The sequence below is a fragment of the Bombina bombina genome, chromosome 4, assembly GCF_027579735.1.
Source record: "Bombina bombina isolate aBomBom1 chromosome 4, aBomBom1.pri, whole genome shotgun sequence".
NCBI classification, from domain to species: domain Eukaryota; kingdom Metazoa; phylum Chordata; class Amphibia; order Anura; family Bombinatoridae; genus Bombina; species Bombina bombina.
Window position 1 is genome coordinate 1082427408 of NC_069502.1, and position 20854 is coordinate 1082448261.

Genomic DNA, 20854 nt, shown 5'->3' on the forward strand with positions numbered 1-20854 from the left:
TCTATCTGGCATTTATGCAGAGGAACAATTACAATGTTCTGGAATGGCCATCCCAGTCCCCAGACCTGAATATCATTGAAAATCTGTGAGGTGATTTGAAGTGGGCTGTCCATGCTCGGCAACCATCAAACCTAACTGAACTGGAGATGTTTTGCAAGGAGGAATGGTCCAAAATACCTTCATCCAGAATTCAGACACTCATTACAAGCTATAGGAAGTGTCTAGAGGCTGTTATTTCTGCTAAAGGAGGCTCTACTAAATATTGATGCAATATTTCTGTTGGGGTGCCCACATTTATGCACCTGTCTCATTTCGTTTTGATGCATATTGCACATTTTCTGCTAATCCAATAAACTTAAATTCACTCCTGAAATATTACTGTGTCCTTCAGTTATTTGATAGATCAAAATGAAATTGCTGATCCAAACACCCAATTATTTATAAATGAAAATCATGGAAATTGTCAGGGGTGCCTAAACTTTTGCATACGACTGTGTATATATATATATATATATATGGCCAGAACTATTTGCACATAACTTAAGAGAGGTAATTTTCATCTTTTCATTTATTATTTATTTATTTTGGAAATAACTTTATCTCAGTTAGGGGTTCCTTCTCAGAGATCTAGTAATAATTACTAGACAGTAAAATAAAGAAAAGGACTACTAATTGCTCAAATCTTTTGGCATTTTGCACAAAAAACAGCAACAAAAAAATAAAAAAATTATGGCAGTAAATATATTCTAAGTTGGGGGAAATTGTAACAGCTTGTCCATTGGTATTGCCGCTGCCCCCTTTGGCTTTGAAAGGGTTAACAAGCAATAAGTAACGGATGGGCTCTTGTAAACCAGAGAATTTTATTAGTCACACAATCAATTATCATCTGTCCATGCAATATGTCTACCTCTTTTTTCCTTTTTTAGTAGCATTCAACAACCCTAAAGTAAGAGATGCAGGTGCTGAGGCCTGTTGTAAACCAAAATTATTTCATATACTTTAATTTCATGCATTGGGCACAACACAAAACATCTCATAGAAGCTACAAACGGTAGTATTAGTATTAAATTCCCCACCACCCCAATCCCAAACATGTTAAATGCTAGTTGCCACTGATATATAAAGGCCTCTAATGTAAAATAGTGCACCATGCAATATTTTGGAGTCTAAACCAGTCTTTCTATGGGAAAGGACACTTTCATTGTTATTGTTTGTTTTTCTGGATGGCCAGTGCTATCTATTAATACTTTGGGATTTATTAAACCTATTTATTTTTTTGTACATTTTTGTCCTCACCAATGAGATGATACTAGTTATAAAGATGGATCTGAGCTTGTATTTCCAGAAATTAGTCTTTTCTTTTGCCCCTCCCCACCCAAAAGTACATACAGTTACTGTAGATAAATAATAACAATAAACTATGTTTTGATCAAATAAAAACCATCTCCATCAAATAAGAAAATGAGTTGATATACTTAGCATATTTAATATTTAAAGTCATTGCAAGAATATATAATTACACCTGAGTTCATAAAAAAAATGGAATTGTATGTCCTTAATCTGTTGCACGGACTGGGAGCAGCCATACATACAACTGACACAACACAGCTTATGTTGTTGAGCTGACAAATGGTCTCAAGATGCCTATGTTTCAACCAATCAGCAGCAGTGCTAGTAAGTGAGTGTCATGGCTAGTACACCTGTATAGCTTGTACCATTTATGTGCAATAATTAGCTTCCTATTGTAAAATGCCTTTATTTGTGTTTATTTCCTCAGACCTCAGGTTCCATTGCAGTTTTTGTCCTTTGGTAGACTGCAATGGAGGCCAGAGCACATTAGTCACAAGGGCCAACACAGAATAGAGAAGATCGTTGTCAGTTTTGGTTCACAAAATAAAAATAAAAAAACATGAAAATAGGTAGTTGTGGGTGTAAAAACAAGAAATAATTTACACTGAAGAGATAAAAAAATAAGATAAAAATAAATGTGTATATTGCGCTAGCACTGTTGCCTCCATCTCGTATGTTTCTGTTATTTTTCTCTTAATTCGTTCCGGTATGACGTCAGAAGAACTATACAAGAGATCTAGTAGCATAATATATGTTTACATCTTTTAAAATAAACAAAAAAAAATAATAATCTCTCACAGAAACTTGAACCAATACACATACAGAGTATTGCACATTGACATTATTATAATCTTTTCCATGGACTAACATTTTATAATATGCCTGAACATGCAGCCGTTGATACCTCTATAATCAATGCACTCCACAGGCCTTGCAACGAACACTATATACAAAATCTCACCTGTACAAAAGGCAAAAAAAGCTTCTTTCGTGCCACTTTGCCACTCACAAGTATTTATTTTCAAGAAGCAGCGACCTCCATGTGTGTCAGTTAAGATGGATGCCAGAAACTGCTCAATATTCAGTCCATTAAAATGCATCATAAAATGCAATACATGTACACAAAAAAACAGGGTACTCCTGCAAATTAAATTACGTAACACTGTTAGCATATATACAAGAGGTAACTTCACATTAGCGGTACTGTGTGTAGGAGTTACCATTTTTAAAACCATTCTCAATCAAGAGAATCCATGTACACTTCTTAAAAATGTCAGTTTCTTAATATTTGATCATCCACTGTTATGTTTTTTTTTTTTTCCTTCTGCATATCGTGTCATATCAGACAAAGTTAAAAACAAAAATTAAAATACTAACAAACACAGTAGTGCTACGTTCTAGTAAAGGTGCACGAAAGCAACACACTGCAGTGGAGCTGTTGAACGGATTAGAGTTGCTTTATAGGGTGAAACAAGTAGATCTGGAGCAATCTGTTAAAAAATGACATTGATGTCAATGTAAATTTTCAGATCAAACTAACTGATCTTCAGCTTTTACAGCACATTGAAAAAAATAACTCTACATCTTTCACCCTTTTGCTCCAAAACAGGCCTCATTGCTTACCCCTCTGCCAGTTAAACGGTACACCAATTCACTGTTATAGCCAACTGCAATGCATTGTATTGCAGTCCCGTCTCACAGTACAGAAGTTAAGTGCTCGAGGGTCTGCAATAGAACTGCAATACATTACAGACTGGCTCACCCCTGCACTGTAGGGATTTAGGAATGTAACTAAAAACCATAAAACATTGGAAATTTTTCCAATTAAAATTCAGAATTATAGTATACTTTAAAAAAATAAATAACACCACTTTAAACCTTTGTAGCATCTACAGCTAAAATACTTTAGCCCTTGAGAAGCTGCCTAAAATGGATGGCTTTGTTCTTAATCCATATGCTCCAGATGAAACTCGTAGATCATTTCTGGGTCTCTCCGGCAATGTGGGAGTGATTCCACTTGGGAATGACTCCAATGGACTAATGCTTTTGTTTGTTTGTTTGTTTTTTTCTTATATTGCAGTATGAGTGCCTGACTGTATGATTTCACATTCTTACTATCTGTGGGGAGAATTTGTTTCCATTAATCTCAATCAACTCCCAGTTTTGTGCAGGCTCTCAGATTGTGTATACATTAGCAGATACATCAACACTGTATTATCTGCACAAAATCTGTGGTTCAAAGTGAAAAAAGGGCTTTTTTAATCTTTCATTAGCCCTGCATTCTTCCTGTACTAAAATTACTGTAAAATGAATAAAAAAAAAAAGAAATATCTAAGATTGTCTAGTATTACGTGGTCAGAGACACAGCAGTGTGTTACAGCAACAGTTTCTGAAACAAAATGTGGTTTTGCATTGCTTTTTTTTAAGAAAATTAGGAGTGCCTTCAGTTCAAGAAATGAAAGAACACAATAATAAATAGAATCTTTACACGAGTTGCAGGCTCATAGCAGAACACCAACGCAGAAATCTCATAATGTTCGTCACATTTTGTCTCCTTATGACAAGAGGATCTGCCACTACCCCATTGGTTTATGGGAGTGGTTCCTCTCCAAAGTAGGAGAACCCTTTAAATTCATCCTGATTGATTTGTTTTATTATGGCTTCATCCACGAGTGTTAGTACGGGCTCTTCTCTTGTGAAATCCTGGTCAAAGTTGTTTACATCACGTTTAGTTTTCTGTAATGCAAAAATAGAAAACATGTCTGAGTAACAATAACATACACCACTAAAAAGACAAACATTTTAAACAGATTATTTACAAAAATACAAGATTGCTACTGATCAAATGTATGCTTTAAAGGGACACTCAAGACAAAATGAAACTTTAATAATGAATCATAATTGTAAACAACTTTCTAATTTACTTCCATTAAAGGGATAGTAAACCCCAACATTTTCTTTTAGGATTCAGATAGAACATACAATTTTAAACAACTTTCCAATTTATTTCTATTATCAAATTTTCTTCATTCTCTTGTTATCCATTGCTGAAGGGACAGCATTGTACTACTGACATAAAGCTGAAAATATCTATTTAGCCAATCACAAGAGACAAATGTGCACAGGCACCAATTAGCAGCAGCTCCCCTAGTGTATGATATGTGTGTATTAATTTTTTAACAAGGGATACTAAGAGAACGAAGCACATTTGAAAATAGAAGTGAATTTAAAAGTGTCTTAAAATGACATGCTCTATCTGAATCATGCAAATTTAATTTTGACTTTCCTATCCTTTTAAGAAAATGGGCACAGTCTTTTTATATTTACACTTTTTGAGTCACCAGCAACTACTGAGCATGTGCAAGAATTCACAGAATATACATATACGCATTTGTGATTGGCTGTCACATGATACAGCAGATGTGGAAATAGACATAACTAAAAATCTTCTCATTTGAAGTTCAGACCATGGGGCCGATTTATCATGTCCGCCCTACATCGATAAATGTCGACAGCATATGCTGTCGGCATTTATTATTGCACAAGCATTTCTAGTGAAATGCTTGTGCAATACCGCCCTGCACATTCATGGCCAATCAGCCGCTAGCAGGGGATGTCAATTAACCCGATTGGGCTGACCGCTGCTTCTTAACTTACATTTCTGGCGAACTATTACATTGTCTTTTTATCGTGCGTTTGTTAATTATACAAATCTACTGTATTTACTGGTCCTTTATGTTTTCTGACAGATCTAATTTATATTAGTTCTATAGTTAAACTCCTTATATTTATTATCAAAGTGAAACTGTTCCCTTAAACCAGACTGGATTCTTTAGAAGCATTTAGATATTTTCCCTTGTAATATTTTTTTCCTGTCTTAAATAAAAAGAAATAAATCTTGAGATATATACTATTCTTTCCAGATACCACAATAATATGCCAAGTCCCCACTTGTACACCAAGCAAGCAACAGAGTATGGTGCCATGTAGAACCAGAAGTATATACTTATTGATATATATATATATAGTAATGTCCAATAATATGCACTCACTGGATTTAAATACACTTTAATTAAACAGTGACGTTTCGGGGCATTCACCCCTTCATCAGACGGTCTGATGAAGGGGTGAATGCCCCGAAACGTCACTGTTTAATTAAAGTGTATTTAAATCCAGTGAGTGCATATTATTGGACATTACTGAATATTCTTTTATGCACCCTGGTCTGGAATCATTGTTGGCAAGTGAGAGTGAGCTATTTGGGTTCATCATATATATATACTTATTGCTCATTTTATGTGACAGTGAGACCCAATTTAAATTATTTCTACTAAAAAGACCTTTATGGGTTGGTAGCGGTTCACTTTTCAGGACAGCAAAAACCATTTAGTAAATAATGTGTTACAAAGTGAGAAATCAAATATATATATATATAGTTTTACTTACATACTTTTTCTTTCACTAATAGGAATGCGGTAATTCTGTTAAAGGGACATGAAACTTAAAATTGTTCTCTCATAATTCAGATAGAGCAGACATTTGTAAAAGACTTTCACATTTACTTTCATTATCAATTTTGCTTCATTATCTTTCTAACATTATTTTACCGAGTGCAATGCACTACTGGGAGCTAGCTGAACAAATTTGTAAGCCTATTAGAAGAGGCTGCCACCAATAAGCAGTTAGCTCCCAGCTCCTGAGCTTATCTATGTGTACTTTTCAACAAAGGATAGCAAGAGAACTAAGCAAGTTCGAAAATAGAAGTTCATTAGAAAGTTCTGAATCATGAAAGAAAAGAAATGTAGGTTTCATGTCCCTTTAACTAAACTGTAATTTGCACCAGAAGCAAAACTAGAAATCACTGAACCTGTGAGCAAAATGTAAACTCTTTTTGTTTGTAGGTGTGTTTATGTGTAAACAACACACTATAATAAAGAGAATAAAGAGGATGTGAAGGGTGTTGCTATTGGTATATTAATGTTCAGATAAAAGTACACTCTGTGCTCTGCCCTTTTGCTGCATGCAAGTCCATCTAGAAAAAATTATAATGCACCATCTTACCCATCTAACCCAGGAATAAGAAAAAAAAGATAATGCACCATCTTACCCATCTAACCCAGGAATTAGAAAAAAAAGATAATGCACCATCTTACCCATCTAACCCAGGAATTAGAAAAAAAAGATAATGCACCATCTTACCCATCTAACCCAGGAATTAGAAAAAAAAGATAATGCACCATCTTACCCATCTAACCCAGGAATTAGAAAAAAAAGATAATGCACCATCTTACCCATCTAACCCAGGAATTAGAAAAAAAAAAATAATGCACCATCTTGCCCATCTAACCCAGGAATTAGAAAAAAAAGAAATGTTATCTTTTGGAGGAAGCAGTGTTACATTTTAGTCGTTGCTTACATCACTACCAAGTTTTCTTCCTTTATGTTAATATCAAATTGGTTGTTACTTGACAAATTAAGTAACAATTTAGGTTTAGGAGAGGGTTAAACCCCACTCCAGGAATATCTGTGCATTTTTTTACCATTGGATGATTTTTTTAAGTACATTTTTAAGGTGATGCCATTTTGTGCCAAAACTAAAATGGAAGTGGGAACTAAAAGCAATGAAATAGCACGAGTTACTAGGCATCACTGTGCATGGATGGCTGTTGCAACATAAAGCAAATAATCCCGGAAGCTGTTTCACAGGAAGGTTAGGTTGACAGAACTGAAAAAAGAAAAAGCTTCCTACAGTTTTGGGGATCATAAAACAGTCAGAGGCTCTCCCGGGAGAAATGTTAGCTAACCTGTAGCTCTAAAGAAACCGTAAAAAGTAGCATTCTCCGGAATACTGACACACTGCTTAAAGGGATAGTCTAGTCAAAAATAAACGTCCATGATTCAGACAGAGCATGCAATTTTAAGCAACTTTCTAATTTACTCCTATTATCAATTTTTCTTTGTTCTCTTGGTATCTTTATTTAAAAAAACTGGAAAGTAAGTCTGGGAGCCAGCCCATTTTTGGTTCAGAACCTGGATAGCGCTTGCTGATTGGATGTCTACCTTTAGACACTAATCAGCAAGCACTATCCAGATGCTAAACAAAAATGGGCTGGCTTCTAAACTTACATTCCAGCTTTTTAAAATAAAGATATCAAGAGAACGAAGAAAAATTGATAATAGGAGTAAATTAGAAAATTGCTTAAAATTGCATCCTCTATCTGAATAATAAACGTTTAATTTTGACTATACTATCCCTTTAAAGGCACAGTAATGTCAAGATTTAACTTTCATGGTTTAGCTAGAGCATGTCATTTTAAACAACTTTTCAATTTACTTCTATTATCCAATTTTCTTTGTTCTCTTGGTATCCTTGAGTGAACAGTAAACCTAGGTGTGCTCATAGGACATCAGAAGTATGTGTCTTTAGAAATCTATGGCAGCCGTGTTCACAGCTTTGAATGTTATGATATTTTTTTACAGACAGGGTGGTGGATTGATGGAATAAACTTCCAATAGAGGTGGCAAAAACAGGGACTTTAAAGGAATAAAAAATGCCTGGGAAATGCATAAGGCTGTCCTAGGAAAACTGCGACATGTAATATGGGTAGACTCGATAGGCCTTTAAGTTCGTATCTATCGTCAAATGATATGTTTCTATGACGGAGGCCTGAAGCAAGTTAAAGGGACAGTAAAGTCAAAATTAAACTGTCCTGGCTAGATGGAACGTGCAGTTTTAAACAACTTTACAGCTTACTTCCATTATCAACTTGGCTTTGTTCTCTTTATATCATTTGTTGAAAAGTAACTCTAGGTAGACTCATAGGAACTCAGGAACATGCACGTACGTGTCTTTAGTACTCTAAGGAAGTAGTGATTGCAACAATGTATAATACCGCTACATACAATGTTGTAAAACACTGCTGCCATGGAGTACTAAAGACACGTGCTCACTCCCAAGCTCCTCTGAGCCTACCTATATTTATTCTTAAACCAAGGATACCAAGAGAACAAAGTAAATTTGATAATAGAAGTAAATGGGAAAATTATATAAAATTACATGGCATGCCCTATCTTAATCACTAAAGTATCATTTTGACTTTACTGTCCATTTAAAGGGATATGAAACCCAAACATTTGCTTTTGTGATTCATAGAGAGCATAGAATAAAAAAAAAAAAAATGTGCTTTGCTCCCATGGTATTCTGCCATCTAGCGCTCTTGCACATGGATAACGTGCTCCAGAGCTTACATCCCTGCTTTGTAACAAAAGATACCAAGAGAACATAGAAGATTTGATAATAGAAGTAAATTTGCAATTTTCATGAAAAATTTAAGTCAAAATGAATCGTTCATGGTTCAGATAGAGCATGCTATGTAATTTTATATATCACATCCCCGACTGAGGGATTAAATGGTCATTAAAGGGACATTAAACACTAAATAAATGCTAGATAGAATGATGCACTCAGATTAGTCTGAGAATAACAAGTAGATGTATTTTTTTAAAGTTTCATTAGTTGTTTTAATATTAATAAAATAAGGGTAAAGTTTTAGGGGCCGATTTATCAAGCTCTGTATGGAGCTTGAAGCCCCTGTTTCTGAACGATCCTTCAGGCTCGCCGGAAACAGAAGTTATGAAGCAGCGGTCTGCTCTGAGGTCGCGGACAGAAATCAACCCGAGCGAATACGATCAGGTTCATTGACACCCCCTGCTAGCGTCCGATTGACCGCGAATCTGCAGGGGGTGGCATTGCACGAGCAGTTCACAAGAACTGCTGGTGCAATGATAAATGCCGACATCATTTATCGATGTGCAGCGGACATGATACTCTGCATCGTATCATGTCCGCTTGCACTATGATAAATCTACCCCTATGTATCTATAAAACAATGGGAGCTGCCATGTTGTAACTTAGGTTACCTTCTCTGCTGTGGCCAATTATGGACAGTTATAAATAGGTCGCTAGAGTAAACAGCCAATGGCTGTGTGTAATATAACAGTGTTCTGCATTTCCATTTCTAACAGCAACTGAAATGCTCACAATTTCAAAATGGAATTACAGGAAAAGGGTACAAAATAAAGCATGAAAGTATATTGCAGAGTTTTTTTTATATATACAATTTATCATTTTATATTACCATCTCAAAGTGTTTAATGCCCCTTTAATAGTGTGTGGTAAAATTGATGGAAGTAAGGAATGAAGAAAGCAGGAAAACTGAATAATCACTAGTCCTAATATAAAGGCAAACTGAGATTTGTTTTTGAGATGTTGTAGGTAGGCTATCTTTAGGCACTACAAGGAGCCCTGAATAAAAGCCATATTTCAATTTATGCGAGGGTGCGGTGCAGGATCAATTAGTTCTCCTAGAAGTGGTTCCTCCAGTTTGACCAGGAAAGCTCCAGTGAGAGGAGGAGCTGAATGGATTGAGTAAAAAGAAACCTCTATCACAGAATAGTGCAAACAAGGAAATACTATATCGGATATAGTTATCTGGATCAGATTTCAGCCATATAAACTTGCAAACTCATAACTAACCCCCTTCAGAAAAACTTTGAGGGGAGGTACAGGGGAGTTATGCTTCCTTGAGTTTGGGCTGAAAGATCTGGGGATGTGCTTTTAAAATTTCTCTGAATATTGTGAGGATGAATAAATCAGTGTTAATTTTGACAGCAAATTTCTATTTAGTCTTAGGGGCATATCTATCAAGCTCTGTACGGAGCTTGAAGGCCAAGACCGCTGCTCCATAACCTGTCTGCCTGCTCTGAGGAGGCGGAAAGACATTGCCGCAATTCAACCAGATCGAAAACGATAAGGTTGATTGACACCCCCCTGCTAGCGGCCGTGAATCTGCAAGGGGCGGAGTTGCACTAGCAGTTCACAAGAGCTGCTGGTGCAATGCTGAATGCGGAGAGCGTATTGCTCTCCGCATTCAGCGAGGTCTGTCGGACATGATCCGCAATGTCGGATCATGTCCGACAGGCCTTTCATTAGTTTTAGTCGTATTTTAGTCATCTGAATTGATTTAGTTTTAGTCTAGTTTTAGTCGACTAAATCTCCAGTTGATTTTAGTCGACTAAAAATCTAGTGGAGATTTAGTCTACTAAAATCTAAGGGGTTTAGTGTAATGCATTATTTAAAGGACCAGTCAACACAATAGATTTGCATAATCAACAAATGCAAGATAACAAGACAATGTAATAGCACTTAGTCTGAACTTCAAATGAGTAGTAGATTTTTTTTCTGACAATTTTAAGTTATGTCTTTTTCCACTCCCCCTGTACCATGTGACAACCATCAGCCAATCACAAATGCATACACGTATCATGTGACAGTAATCAGCCATTAACAAATGCATACACACTTATTCTTGCACATGCTCAGTAGGAGCTGGTGACTCAAAATGTTTAAATATAAAAAAACTGTACACATTTTGTTAATGTAAGTAAATTGGAAAGTTGTTTAAAATGGCATGCTCTATCTGAATATTGAAAGCTTAATTTTGATTGAGTGTCCCTTTAAGTAATTTCCAAACTCATTATATACTCCAGGAGTAAACATAAAACCTGTAATACATCACAATGGCTAAATCTGTATCTGTATTGCATGTTTAAACCTTAATACCATAAATAATAACGTCTTTATTAAACTTAAAATTAAATAAAACCAAGTTTCATAAACATACAGAAGTGCAACTTTAAAATATATAAAAAAAACTGTATTGGCTGTATTGCACACATTACCCAATATAAAAACTTTAACAGTTCTATGTTAATAATTAAAACAAGTATCAAAAAACTCAACACAACAAAAAGTTTCTGCAGCTAGCACAGGCACAGCATAACTTAAACCCATACTCGTGGGTTATGCTTATTTCTATAGGAAGAATCAATTGATTTTTCACAATATTAGCACTGCTCTAGAACTTCCAAACTCCTTATATACTCCTGGAGTAAAGGTTTATTAACCTGTTTTTATTTATGGTATTAAGGTTTGAACATGCAATACAGATTTAACAGATTTAACTGTTTGTATATAACATGTCTTTATTTAGCTTAAAATTAAATAAAACCAACTTTCGTAAATAAACAAGAAGATAGTCTTGCTTTTTTTTTTTTTTACAAAGAGCATTAATTAGATATGGATTGATTATAACACCTTGCATAAAGTGTTAATTTTGACAGCAAATTTTTATTTAGTTTTAGTCATAGTCTTTTGACTAAAATGTCATAGGTCTTGCGGACCTGATCCGACAATGCGGATCAGGTCCGCAAGACCTCGCTGAATGCGGCGAGCAATACGCTCTCCGTATTCAGCATTGCACCAGCTGCTCACAAGAGCTGCTGGTGCAACGCCGCCCCCTGCTGACTCCACAAGGGAGGTGTCAATCAACCCGATCGTACTCGATCGGGTTGATTTCCGGCGATTCCTGTCCGCCTCATCAGAGCAGGCGGACAGGGTTATTTAGACCGCTGCTTCATAACTGCTGTTTCTGGTGAGTCTGAAGACTCGCAAGAAACACGGGCCCACAAGCTCCATTCGGAGCTTGATACATGGGCCACCATAGTCTGTTGACGAAAATGCCATTTTAGTTTTAGTCATATTTTAGTCATCAGAATTTCTTTAGTTTTATTGCCATTTTAGTCTAGTTTTAGTCGACAGAATTAACACTGGAATAAATATGGGAGGAATACTGGCTTTAAAAGGCAGATTGACTAACAATGGCAACCTGGCACACGATTTTCAAGACACCCGATGATAGACTATACCCCAAGCTTGTGGCAAAGTTGTGGAGGACAGTCATGGGTTAGAGCCGCTGTGCTACGTGTTTGGTGACAGCATGGCTGGATGTGAGAGAACTTTGTAATTTTCCTCTTTCTGGACATTTTTATGAATACATTATACATTTTTATTTACTGTGTGGACGTTGTTTATTACATTTCCTATAGCAGAGACTGTATTAATTACATAGGGCGGTTGAATATGGTTTTATAGTTGCTAACAAGTTGAATAGTAATCTCCTCCCCTTATATCAGATTGAATGTCTTTACCCTCATATTGTTATAAACTAGCATATGTTATGTGACAGTATTGCAGCCATAATTGTATTGTCTAAGATAGGTAAGGTATGTCAGGAACTGAAGCTGTTTTACTTATTTACTGTAGATTGACGAAGAGAGAGAAAACACAGTCGGCTAGATTTAGAGTTTGGCGGTAGCCGTCAAAACCAGCGTTAGAGGTTCCTAACGCTGGTTTTTACCGCCCGCTGGTATTTGGAGTCAGTCATTAAAGGGTCTAACGCTCACTTTGCAGCCGCGACTTTTCCATACCGCAGATCCCCTTACATCATTTGCGTATCCTATCTTTTCAATGGGATCTTTCTAACGCCAGTATTTAGAGTCGTGGCTGAAGTGAGCGTTAGAAATCTAACGACAAAACTCCAGCCGCAGAAAAAAAGTCAGTAGTTAAGAGCTTTCTGGGCTAACGCCGGTTCATAAAGCTCTTAACTACTGTGCTCTAAAGTACACTAACACCCTTAAACTACCTATGTACCCCTAAACCGAGGCCCCCCCCCACATCGCAGCCACTCTATTAAAACATTTTTAACCCTTAATCTGACGACCGCACACCGCCGCCACCTACGTTATCCCTATGTACCCCTAATCTGCTGCCCCTAATACCGCCGACACCTACATAATATTTATTAACCCCTAGTCTGCCGCCTCCAACGTCGCCTCCACCTACCTACACTTATTAACCCCTAATCTCCCGACCGGACCTCACCGCTACTATAATAAATGTATTAACCCCTAATCCGCCTCACTCCCGCCTCAATAACCCTATAATAAATAGTATTAACCCCTAATCTTCCCTCCCTAACATCGCCGCCACCTAACTTCAAGCATTAACCCCTAATCTGCCGACCGTACCTCACCGCTACTCTAATAAATTTTTTAACCCCTAAAGCTAATTCTAACCCTAACCCTAACACCCCCCTAAGTTAAATATAATTTAAATCTAACGAAATAAATTAACTCTTATTAAATAAATTATTCCTATTTAAAGCTAAATACTTACCTGTAAAATAAACCCTAATATATCTACAATATAAATTATAATTATATTGTAGCTATTTTAGGATTAATATTTATTTTATAGGCAACTTTGTATTTATTTTAACCAGGTACAATAGCTATTAAATAGTTAATAACTATTTAATAGTTACCTAGTTAAAATAATTACAAAATTACCTGTAAAATAAATCCTAACCTAAGTTACAATTAAACCTAACACTACACTATGAATAAATAAATTAAATAAAATACCTACAATTACCTACAATTAAACCTAACACTACACTATCAATAAATTAATTAAATACCATACCTACAAATAAATACAATGAAATAAACTAACTAAAGTACAAAAAAAAAGAACTAAGTTACAAAAAATAAAAAAATATTTACAAACATTAGAAAAATATTACAACAATTTTAAACTAATTACACCTACTCTAAGCCCCCTAATAAAATAACAAAATCCCCCAAAATAAAAAAAATGCCCTACCCTATTCTAAAATTAAAATAGAAAAGCTCTTTTACCTTACCAGCCCTGAAAAGGGCCATTTACGGGGCATGCCCCAAAGAATTCAGCTCTTTTGCCTGTAAAAAAAAAAACATACAATACCCCCCCCAACATTACAACCCACCACCCACATACCCCTAATCTAACCCAAACCCCCCTTAAATAAACCTAACACTAAGCCCCTGAAAATCTCCCTACCTTGTCTTCACCACACCGATCATGGACCTCTTCAGCTCCCGCTTGGATGAAGAATTCAGTCGAATCATGGACATCTTCAGCCCCCCGCTTGGGCTTGGATCAAGACATCGGAGGCTCTTCTGGATCGATCGGTGAACCCGGCGTGGTGAAGACAAGGTAGGGAGATCTTCAGGGGCTTAGTGTTAGGTTTATTTAAGGGGGGTTTGGGTTAGATTAGGGGTATGTGGGTGGTGGGTTGTAATGTTGGGGGGGGGTATTATATGTTTTCTTTTTACAGGCAAAAGAGCTGAATTCTTTGGGGCATGCCCCGCAAAGGGCCCTTTTCAGGGCTGGTAAAGTAAAAGAGCTTTACTATTTTAATTTTAGAATAGGGTAGGGCATTTTTTTTATTTTGGGGGGCTTTGTTATTTTATTAGGGGGCTTAGAGTAGGTGTAATTAGTTTAAAATTGTTGTAATATTTTTCTAATGTTTGTAAATATTTTTTTATTTTTTGTAACTTAGCTCTTTTTTATTTTTTGTACTTTAGTTAGTATATTTCATTGTATTTATTTGTAGGTATTGTATTTAATTAATTTATTGATAGTGTAGTGTTAGGTTTAATTGTAGGTAATTGTAGGTATTTTATTTAATTAATTTATTGATAGTGGTTTAATTGTAACTTAGGTTAGGATTTATTTTACAGGTAATTTTGTAATTATTTTAACTAGGTAACTATTAAATAGTTATTAACTATTTAATAGCTATTGTACCTGGTTAAAATAATTACAAAGTTGCCTGTAAAATAAATATTAATCCTAAAATAGCTACAATATAATTATAATTTATATTGTAGCTATATTAGGGTTTATTTTACAGGTAAGTATTTAGCTTTAAATAGGAATAATTTATTTAATGAGAGTTAATTTATTTCGTTAGATTTAAATTATATTCAAGTTAGGGGGGTGATAGTGTTAGGGTTAAACTTAGCTTTAGGGGTTAATACATTTATTATAGTAGCGGTATGGTCCGGTCGGCAGATTAGAGGTTAATAATTGTAGGTAGGTGGAGGCGACGTTGGGGGCGGCAGATTAGGGGTTAATAAATATAATATAGGGGTCGGCGGTGTTAGGGGCAGCAGATTAGGGGTACATAGGTATAATGTAGGTTGCGGCGGTGTACGGAGCGGCAGATTAGGGGTTAAAAAAAATATGCAGGTGTCAGCGATAGCGGGGGCGGCAGATTAGGGGTTAATAAGTGTAAAGTTAGGGGTTTTTAGACTCGGGTTCATGTTAGAGTGTTAGGTGCAGTCTTAGGAAGTGTTTCCCCATAGGAAACAATGGGGCTGCGTTAGGAGCTTAACGCTGCTTTTTTGCAGGTGTTAGGTTTTTTTTCAGCTCAAACTGCCCCATTGTTTCCTATGGGGATATCGTGCACGAGCACGTTTTTGAAGCTGGCCGCGTCTGTAAGCACCACTGGTATCGAGAGTTGCAGTGGCGGTAAATTATGCTCTACGCTCCCTTTTTGGAGCCTAACGCACTGAAAACCCAGCCATTCTGTGAACTCTAAATACCAGCGGTATTTAAAAGGTGCGGGGGAAAAAAAGCCAGCGTTAGCTACGCGGGTCGTTACCGACAAAACTCTAAATCTAGCCGAGTAACTGCTAAGCTCTCACTTGTTTTGCTGGGGGAGAAAGAACATTGCTCATCTATGAACTTCTCTAAACCAAGGTGTAGGTATAAAGAAGACAATATTTTCTGAGCAAAACTAAGCTCATCAGCTGCAGCTAACCATATATTTGGCTAAAACACTCACCATGCTTGAACAATGAGCACCAAGACTTGACTGACTAGATAAAAACTATTGAAAGCATCCTTTGCAGAAAAAAAAAAAAAAAAGGAGTAACTCTGTGACTTTGATGGGCACTGCTGACTGATGACAATGAAAAGGAGAGTTACTGCCTGTCTACAAGTCGCTACTTAACATTAACCCAATGCTAATTAAACATCTCCTGTCTCACATTATGCCACAATAATCTTAAAGGGACACCGAACCCAAATTTTTTTCTTTTGTGATTCAGATAGAGCATGCAATTTTAAGGAACTTTCTAATTTACTCCTATTATCATTTTTTCTTCGTTCTCTTGCTATCTTTATTTGAAAAAGAAGGCATCTAAGCTTAATTTTTGGTTCAGGACTATGGACAGCACTTTTTTATTGGTGGATACATTTATCCTCCAGTCAGCAAGAACAACCCAGGTTGTTCACCAAAAATGGGCTGGCATCTAAACTTACATTCTTGCATTTCAAATAAAGATTCCAAGAGAATGAATAATTTTGATAATAGGAGTAAATTAGAAAGTTGCTTAAAATTTCATGCTCTATCTGAATTCCGAAAGAAGAAAATTGGGTTCAGTGTCCCTTTAAGAATAAAATAGGAGATTTACATTGCTTCACCCTACTATATACCTCTTATGTAATATATTAACGGGACATGAAACTCAACATTTTTCTTTCATTATTCAGACAGAGAATACAATTTAAAAAAACCTTTCCAATTTACTTCTATTATCAAATTTTGCTTTGTTCTCATGTTATACTATGTTGAAGAGATACCTAGGTAGGTAGCGTGCACATGCCTGAAGCACTACATGCAAAAAATAGTGCTGCCATCTAGTGCTCTTCCTAATGTGTAACACTGTTGCAAAACTGCTGCCATATAGTGCTGCAGACACGTGCACACTCCTGAGCTTACCTTCCTGCTTTTCAACAAAGAATTACAAGAAAAGAAAGAAAAAACATAATTTATGCTTACCTGATAAATTCCTTTCTTCTGTAGTGTGATCAGTCCACGGGTCATCATTACTTCTGGGATATTACTCCTCCCCAACAGGAAGTGCAAGAGGATTCACCCAGCAGAGCTGCATATAGCTCCTCCCCTCTACGTCACTCCCAGTCATTCGACCAAGGACCAACGAGAAAGGAAAAGCCAAGGGTGAAGTGGTGACTGGAGTATAAATCAAAAAATATTTACCTGCCTTAAAAACAGGGCGGGCCGTGGACTGATCACACTACAGAAGAAAGGAATTTATCAGGTAAGCATAAATTATGTTTTCTTCTGTTAAGTGTGATCAGTCCACGGGTCATCATTACTTCTGGGATACCAATACCAAAGCAAAAGTACACGGATGACGGGAGGGATAGGCAGGCTCTTTATACAGAAGGAACCACTGCCTGAAGAACCTTTCTCCCAAAAATAGCCTCCGATGAAGCAAAAGTGTCAAATTTGTAAAATTTGGAAAAAGTATGAAGCGAAGACCAAGTTGCAGCCTTGCAAATCTGTTCAACAGAGGCCTCATTCTTAAAGGCCCAAGTAGAAGCCACAGCTCTAGTAGAATGAGCTGTAATCCTTTCAGGAGGCTGCTGTCCAGCAGTCTCATAAGCTAAACGAATTAGGCTACGAAGCCAAAAAGAAAGAGAGGTAGCAGAAGCTTTTTGACCTCTCCTCTGCCCAGAGTAAATGACAAACAGAGAAGACGTTTGTCGAAATTCCTTAGTTGCCTGTAAGTAAAATTTTAGAGCACGGACTACATCCAGGTTGTGCAGTAGACGTTCCTTCTTTGAAGAAGGATTTGGGCATAAGGAAGGAACAACAATCTCTTGATTGATATTCCTGTTAGTAACTACCTTAGGTAAGAACCCAGGTTTAGTACGCAGGACTACCTTATCCGAATGAAAAATCAAATAAGGAGAATCACAATGTAAGGCTGATAATTCAGAGACTCTTCGAGCCGAGGAAATAGCCATTAAAAATAGAACTTTCCAAGATAACAACTTTATATCAATGGAATGAAGGGGTTCAAACGGAACGCCCTGTAAAACATTAAGAACAAGGTTTAAACTCCATGGTGGAGCAACAGTTTTAAACACAGGCTTAATTCTGGCCAAAGCCTGACAAAAAGCCTGGACGTCAGGAACTTCTGACAGACGTTTGTGTAACAGAATGGACAGAGCTGAGATCTGTCCCTTTAATGAACTAGCAGATAAACCCTTTTCTAAACCTTCTTGTAGAAAAGACAATATCCTAGGAATCCTAACCTTACTCCAAGAGTAACCTTTGGATTCACACCAATATAGGTATTTACGCCATATCTTATGGTAAATCTTTCTGGTAACAGGTTTCCTAGCCTGTATTAAGGTATCAATAACTGACTCAGAAAATCCACGTCTTGATAAAATCAAGCGTTCAATTTCCAAGCAGTCAGCTTCAGAGAAGTTAGATTTTGATGTTTGAAGGGACCCTGTATCAGAAGGTCCTGTTTCAGAGGTAGAGACCAAGGTGGACAGGATGACATGTCCACCAGGTCTGCATACCAAGTCCTGCGTGGCCACGCAGGTGCTATTAGAATCACTGATGCTCTCTCTTGTTTGATTCTGGCAATCAATCGAGGAAGCAACGGGAAGGGTGGAAACACGTAAGCCATCCTGAAGTCCCAAGGTGCTGTCAGAGCATCTATCAGGACTGCTCCTGGATCCCTGGATCTGGACCCGTAACGAGGAAGCTTGGCGTTCTGTCGAGACGCCATGAGATCTATCTCTGGTTTGCCCCAACGTCGAAGTATTTGGGCAAAGACCTCCGGATGAAGTTCCCACTCCCCCGGATGAAAAGTCTGACGACTTAAGAAATCCGCCTCCCAGTTCTCCACTCCCGGGATGTGGATTGCTGACAGGTGGCAAGAGTGAGACTCTGCCCAGCAAATTATCTTTGATACTTCCATCATAGCTAGGGAGCTTCTTGTCCCTCCCTGATGGTTGATGTAAGCTACAGTCGTGATGTTGTCCGACTGAAACCTGATGAACCCCCGAGTTGTCAACTGGGGCCAAGCCAGGAGGGCATTGAGAACTGCTCTCAATTCCAGAATGTTTATTGGCAGGAGACTCTCCTCCTGACTCCATTGTCCCTGAGCCTTCAGAGAATTCCAGACGGCACCCCAACCTAGAAGGCTGGCGTCTGTTGTTACAATTGTCCAGTCTGGTCTGCTGAATGGCATCCCCCTGGACAGATGTGGCCGAGAAAGCCACCATAGAAGAGAATTTCTGGTCTCTTGATCCAGATTCAGAGAAGGGGATAAGTCTGAGTAATCCCCATTCCACTGACTTAGCATGCACAGTTGCAGTGGTCTGAGGTGTAAGCGTGCAAAGGGTACTATGTCCATTGCCGCTACCATTAAGCCGATTACCTCCATGCATTGAGCCACTGACGGGTGTTGAATGGAATGAAGGGTGCGGCAAGCACTTTGAAGTCTTGTTAGCCTGTCCTCTGTCAGGTAAATCTTCATTTCTACAGAATCTATAAGAGTCCCCAGGAAGGGAACTCTTGTGAGTGGAACGAGTGAACTTTTCTTTTCGTTCACCTTCCATCCATGTGACCTTAGAAATGCCAGCACTAACTCTGTATGAGACTTGGCAGTTTGAAAGCTTGAAGCTTGTATCAGAATGTCGTCTAGGTATGGAGCTACCGAGATTCCCCGCGGTCTTAGTACCGCCAGAAGAGCACCCAGAACCTTTGTGAAGATTCTTGGAGCTGTAGCCAATCCGAATGGAAGAGCCACAAACTGGTAATGCCTGTCTAGGAAGGCAAACCTTAGGTACCGATAATGATCTTTGTGAATCGGTATGTGAAGGTAAGCATCTTTTAAATCTACAGTGGTCATGTATTGACCCTCTTGGATCATAGGTAAAATTGTCCGAATAGTCTCCATCTTGAACGATGGAACTCTTAGGAATTTGTTTAGGATCTTTAAGTCCAGGATTGGTCTGAAAGTTCCCTCTTTTTTGGGAACCACAAACAGATTTGAGTAAAACCCCTGTCCCTGTTCCGATCGTGGAACTGGATGGATTACTCCCATTAACAAGAGCTCTTGTACGCAGCGTAGAAACGCCTCTTTCTTTGTCTGGATTGTTGACAATCTTGACAGATGAAATCTCTCTCTTGGAGGAGAGTATTTGAAGTCCAGAAGGTATCCCTGAGATATTATCTCTAGCGCCCAGGGATCCTGAACATCTCTTGCCCAAGCCTGGGCGAAGAGAGAAAGTCTGCCCCCCACTAGATCCGATCCCGGATCGGGGGCCCTCAACTCATGCTGTTTTAGGGGCAGCAGCAGGTTTCCTAGTCTGCTTGCCCTTGTTCCAGGACTGGTTAGGTTTCCAGCCTTGTCTGTAGCGAGCAACAGCTCCTTCCTGTTTTGGTGCAGAGGAAGTTGATGCTGCTCCTGCTTTGAAATTACGAAAGGAACTAAAATTAGACTGTCTAGTCTTGGCTTTGGCTTTGTCCTGAGGCAGGGCATGGCCTTTACCTCCTGTAATGTCAGCGATAATCTCTTTCAACCCGGGCCCGAATAAGGTCTGCCCTTTGAAAGGTATATTAAGCAATTTAGACTTAGAAGTAACATCAGCTGACCAGGATTTTAGCCACAGCGCCCTGCGTGCCTGAATAGCGAATCCTGAATTTTTCGCCGTAAGTTTAGTAAGATGTACTACGGCCTCCGAAATGAATGAATTAGCTAGTTTAAGGACTCTAAGCCTGTCCGTAATGTCGTCCAGAGTAGCTGAACCAATGTTCTCTTCCAGAGACTCAATCCAGAATGCCGCTGCAGCCGTGATCGGCGCAATGCATGCAAGGGGTTGCAATATAAAACCTTGTTGAACAAACATTTTCTTAAGGTAACCCTCTAACTTTTTATCCAT

At 37.9% G+C, this 20854-nt stretch overlaps 1 protein-coding gene across 1 annotated transcript in view; it reads right to left on the reverse strand.

Annotated features, from left to right (window-relative positions):
• Positions 1-1283: 1283 nt before the first annotated feature.
• Positions 1284-20854, reverse strand: part of PRKCE (protein kinase C epsilon) — a 941255-nt gene continuing 921684 nt past the window's right edge. The window contains 1 exon segment of the mRNA XM_053712727.1: positions 1284-4086. Within this exon segment, the coding sequence (XP_053568702.1) occupies positions 3940-4086 (147 nt within the window). The 3' untranslated portion in view covers positions 1284-3939.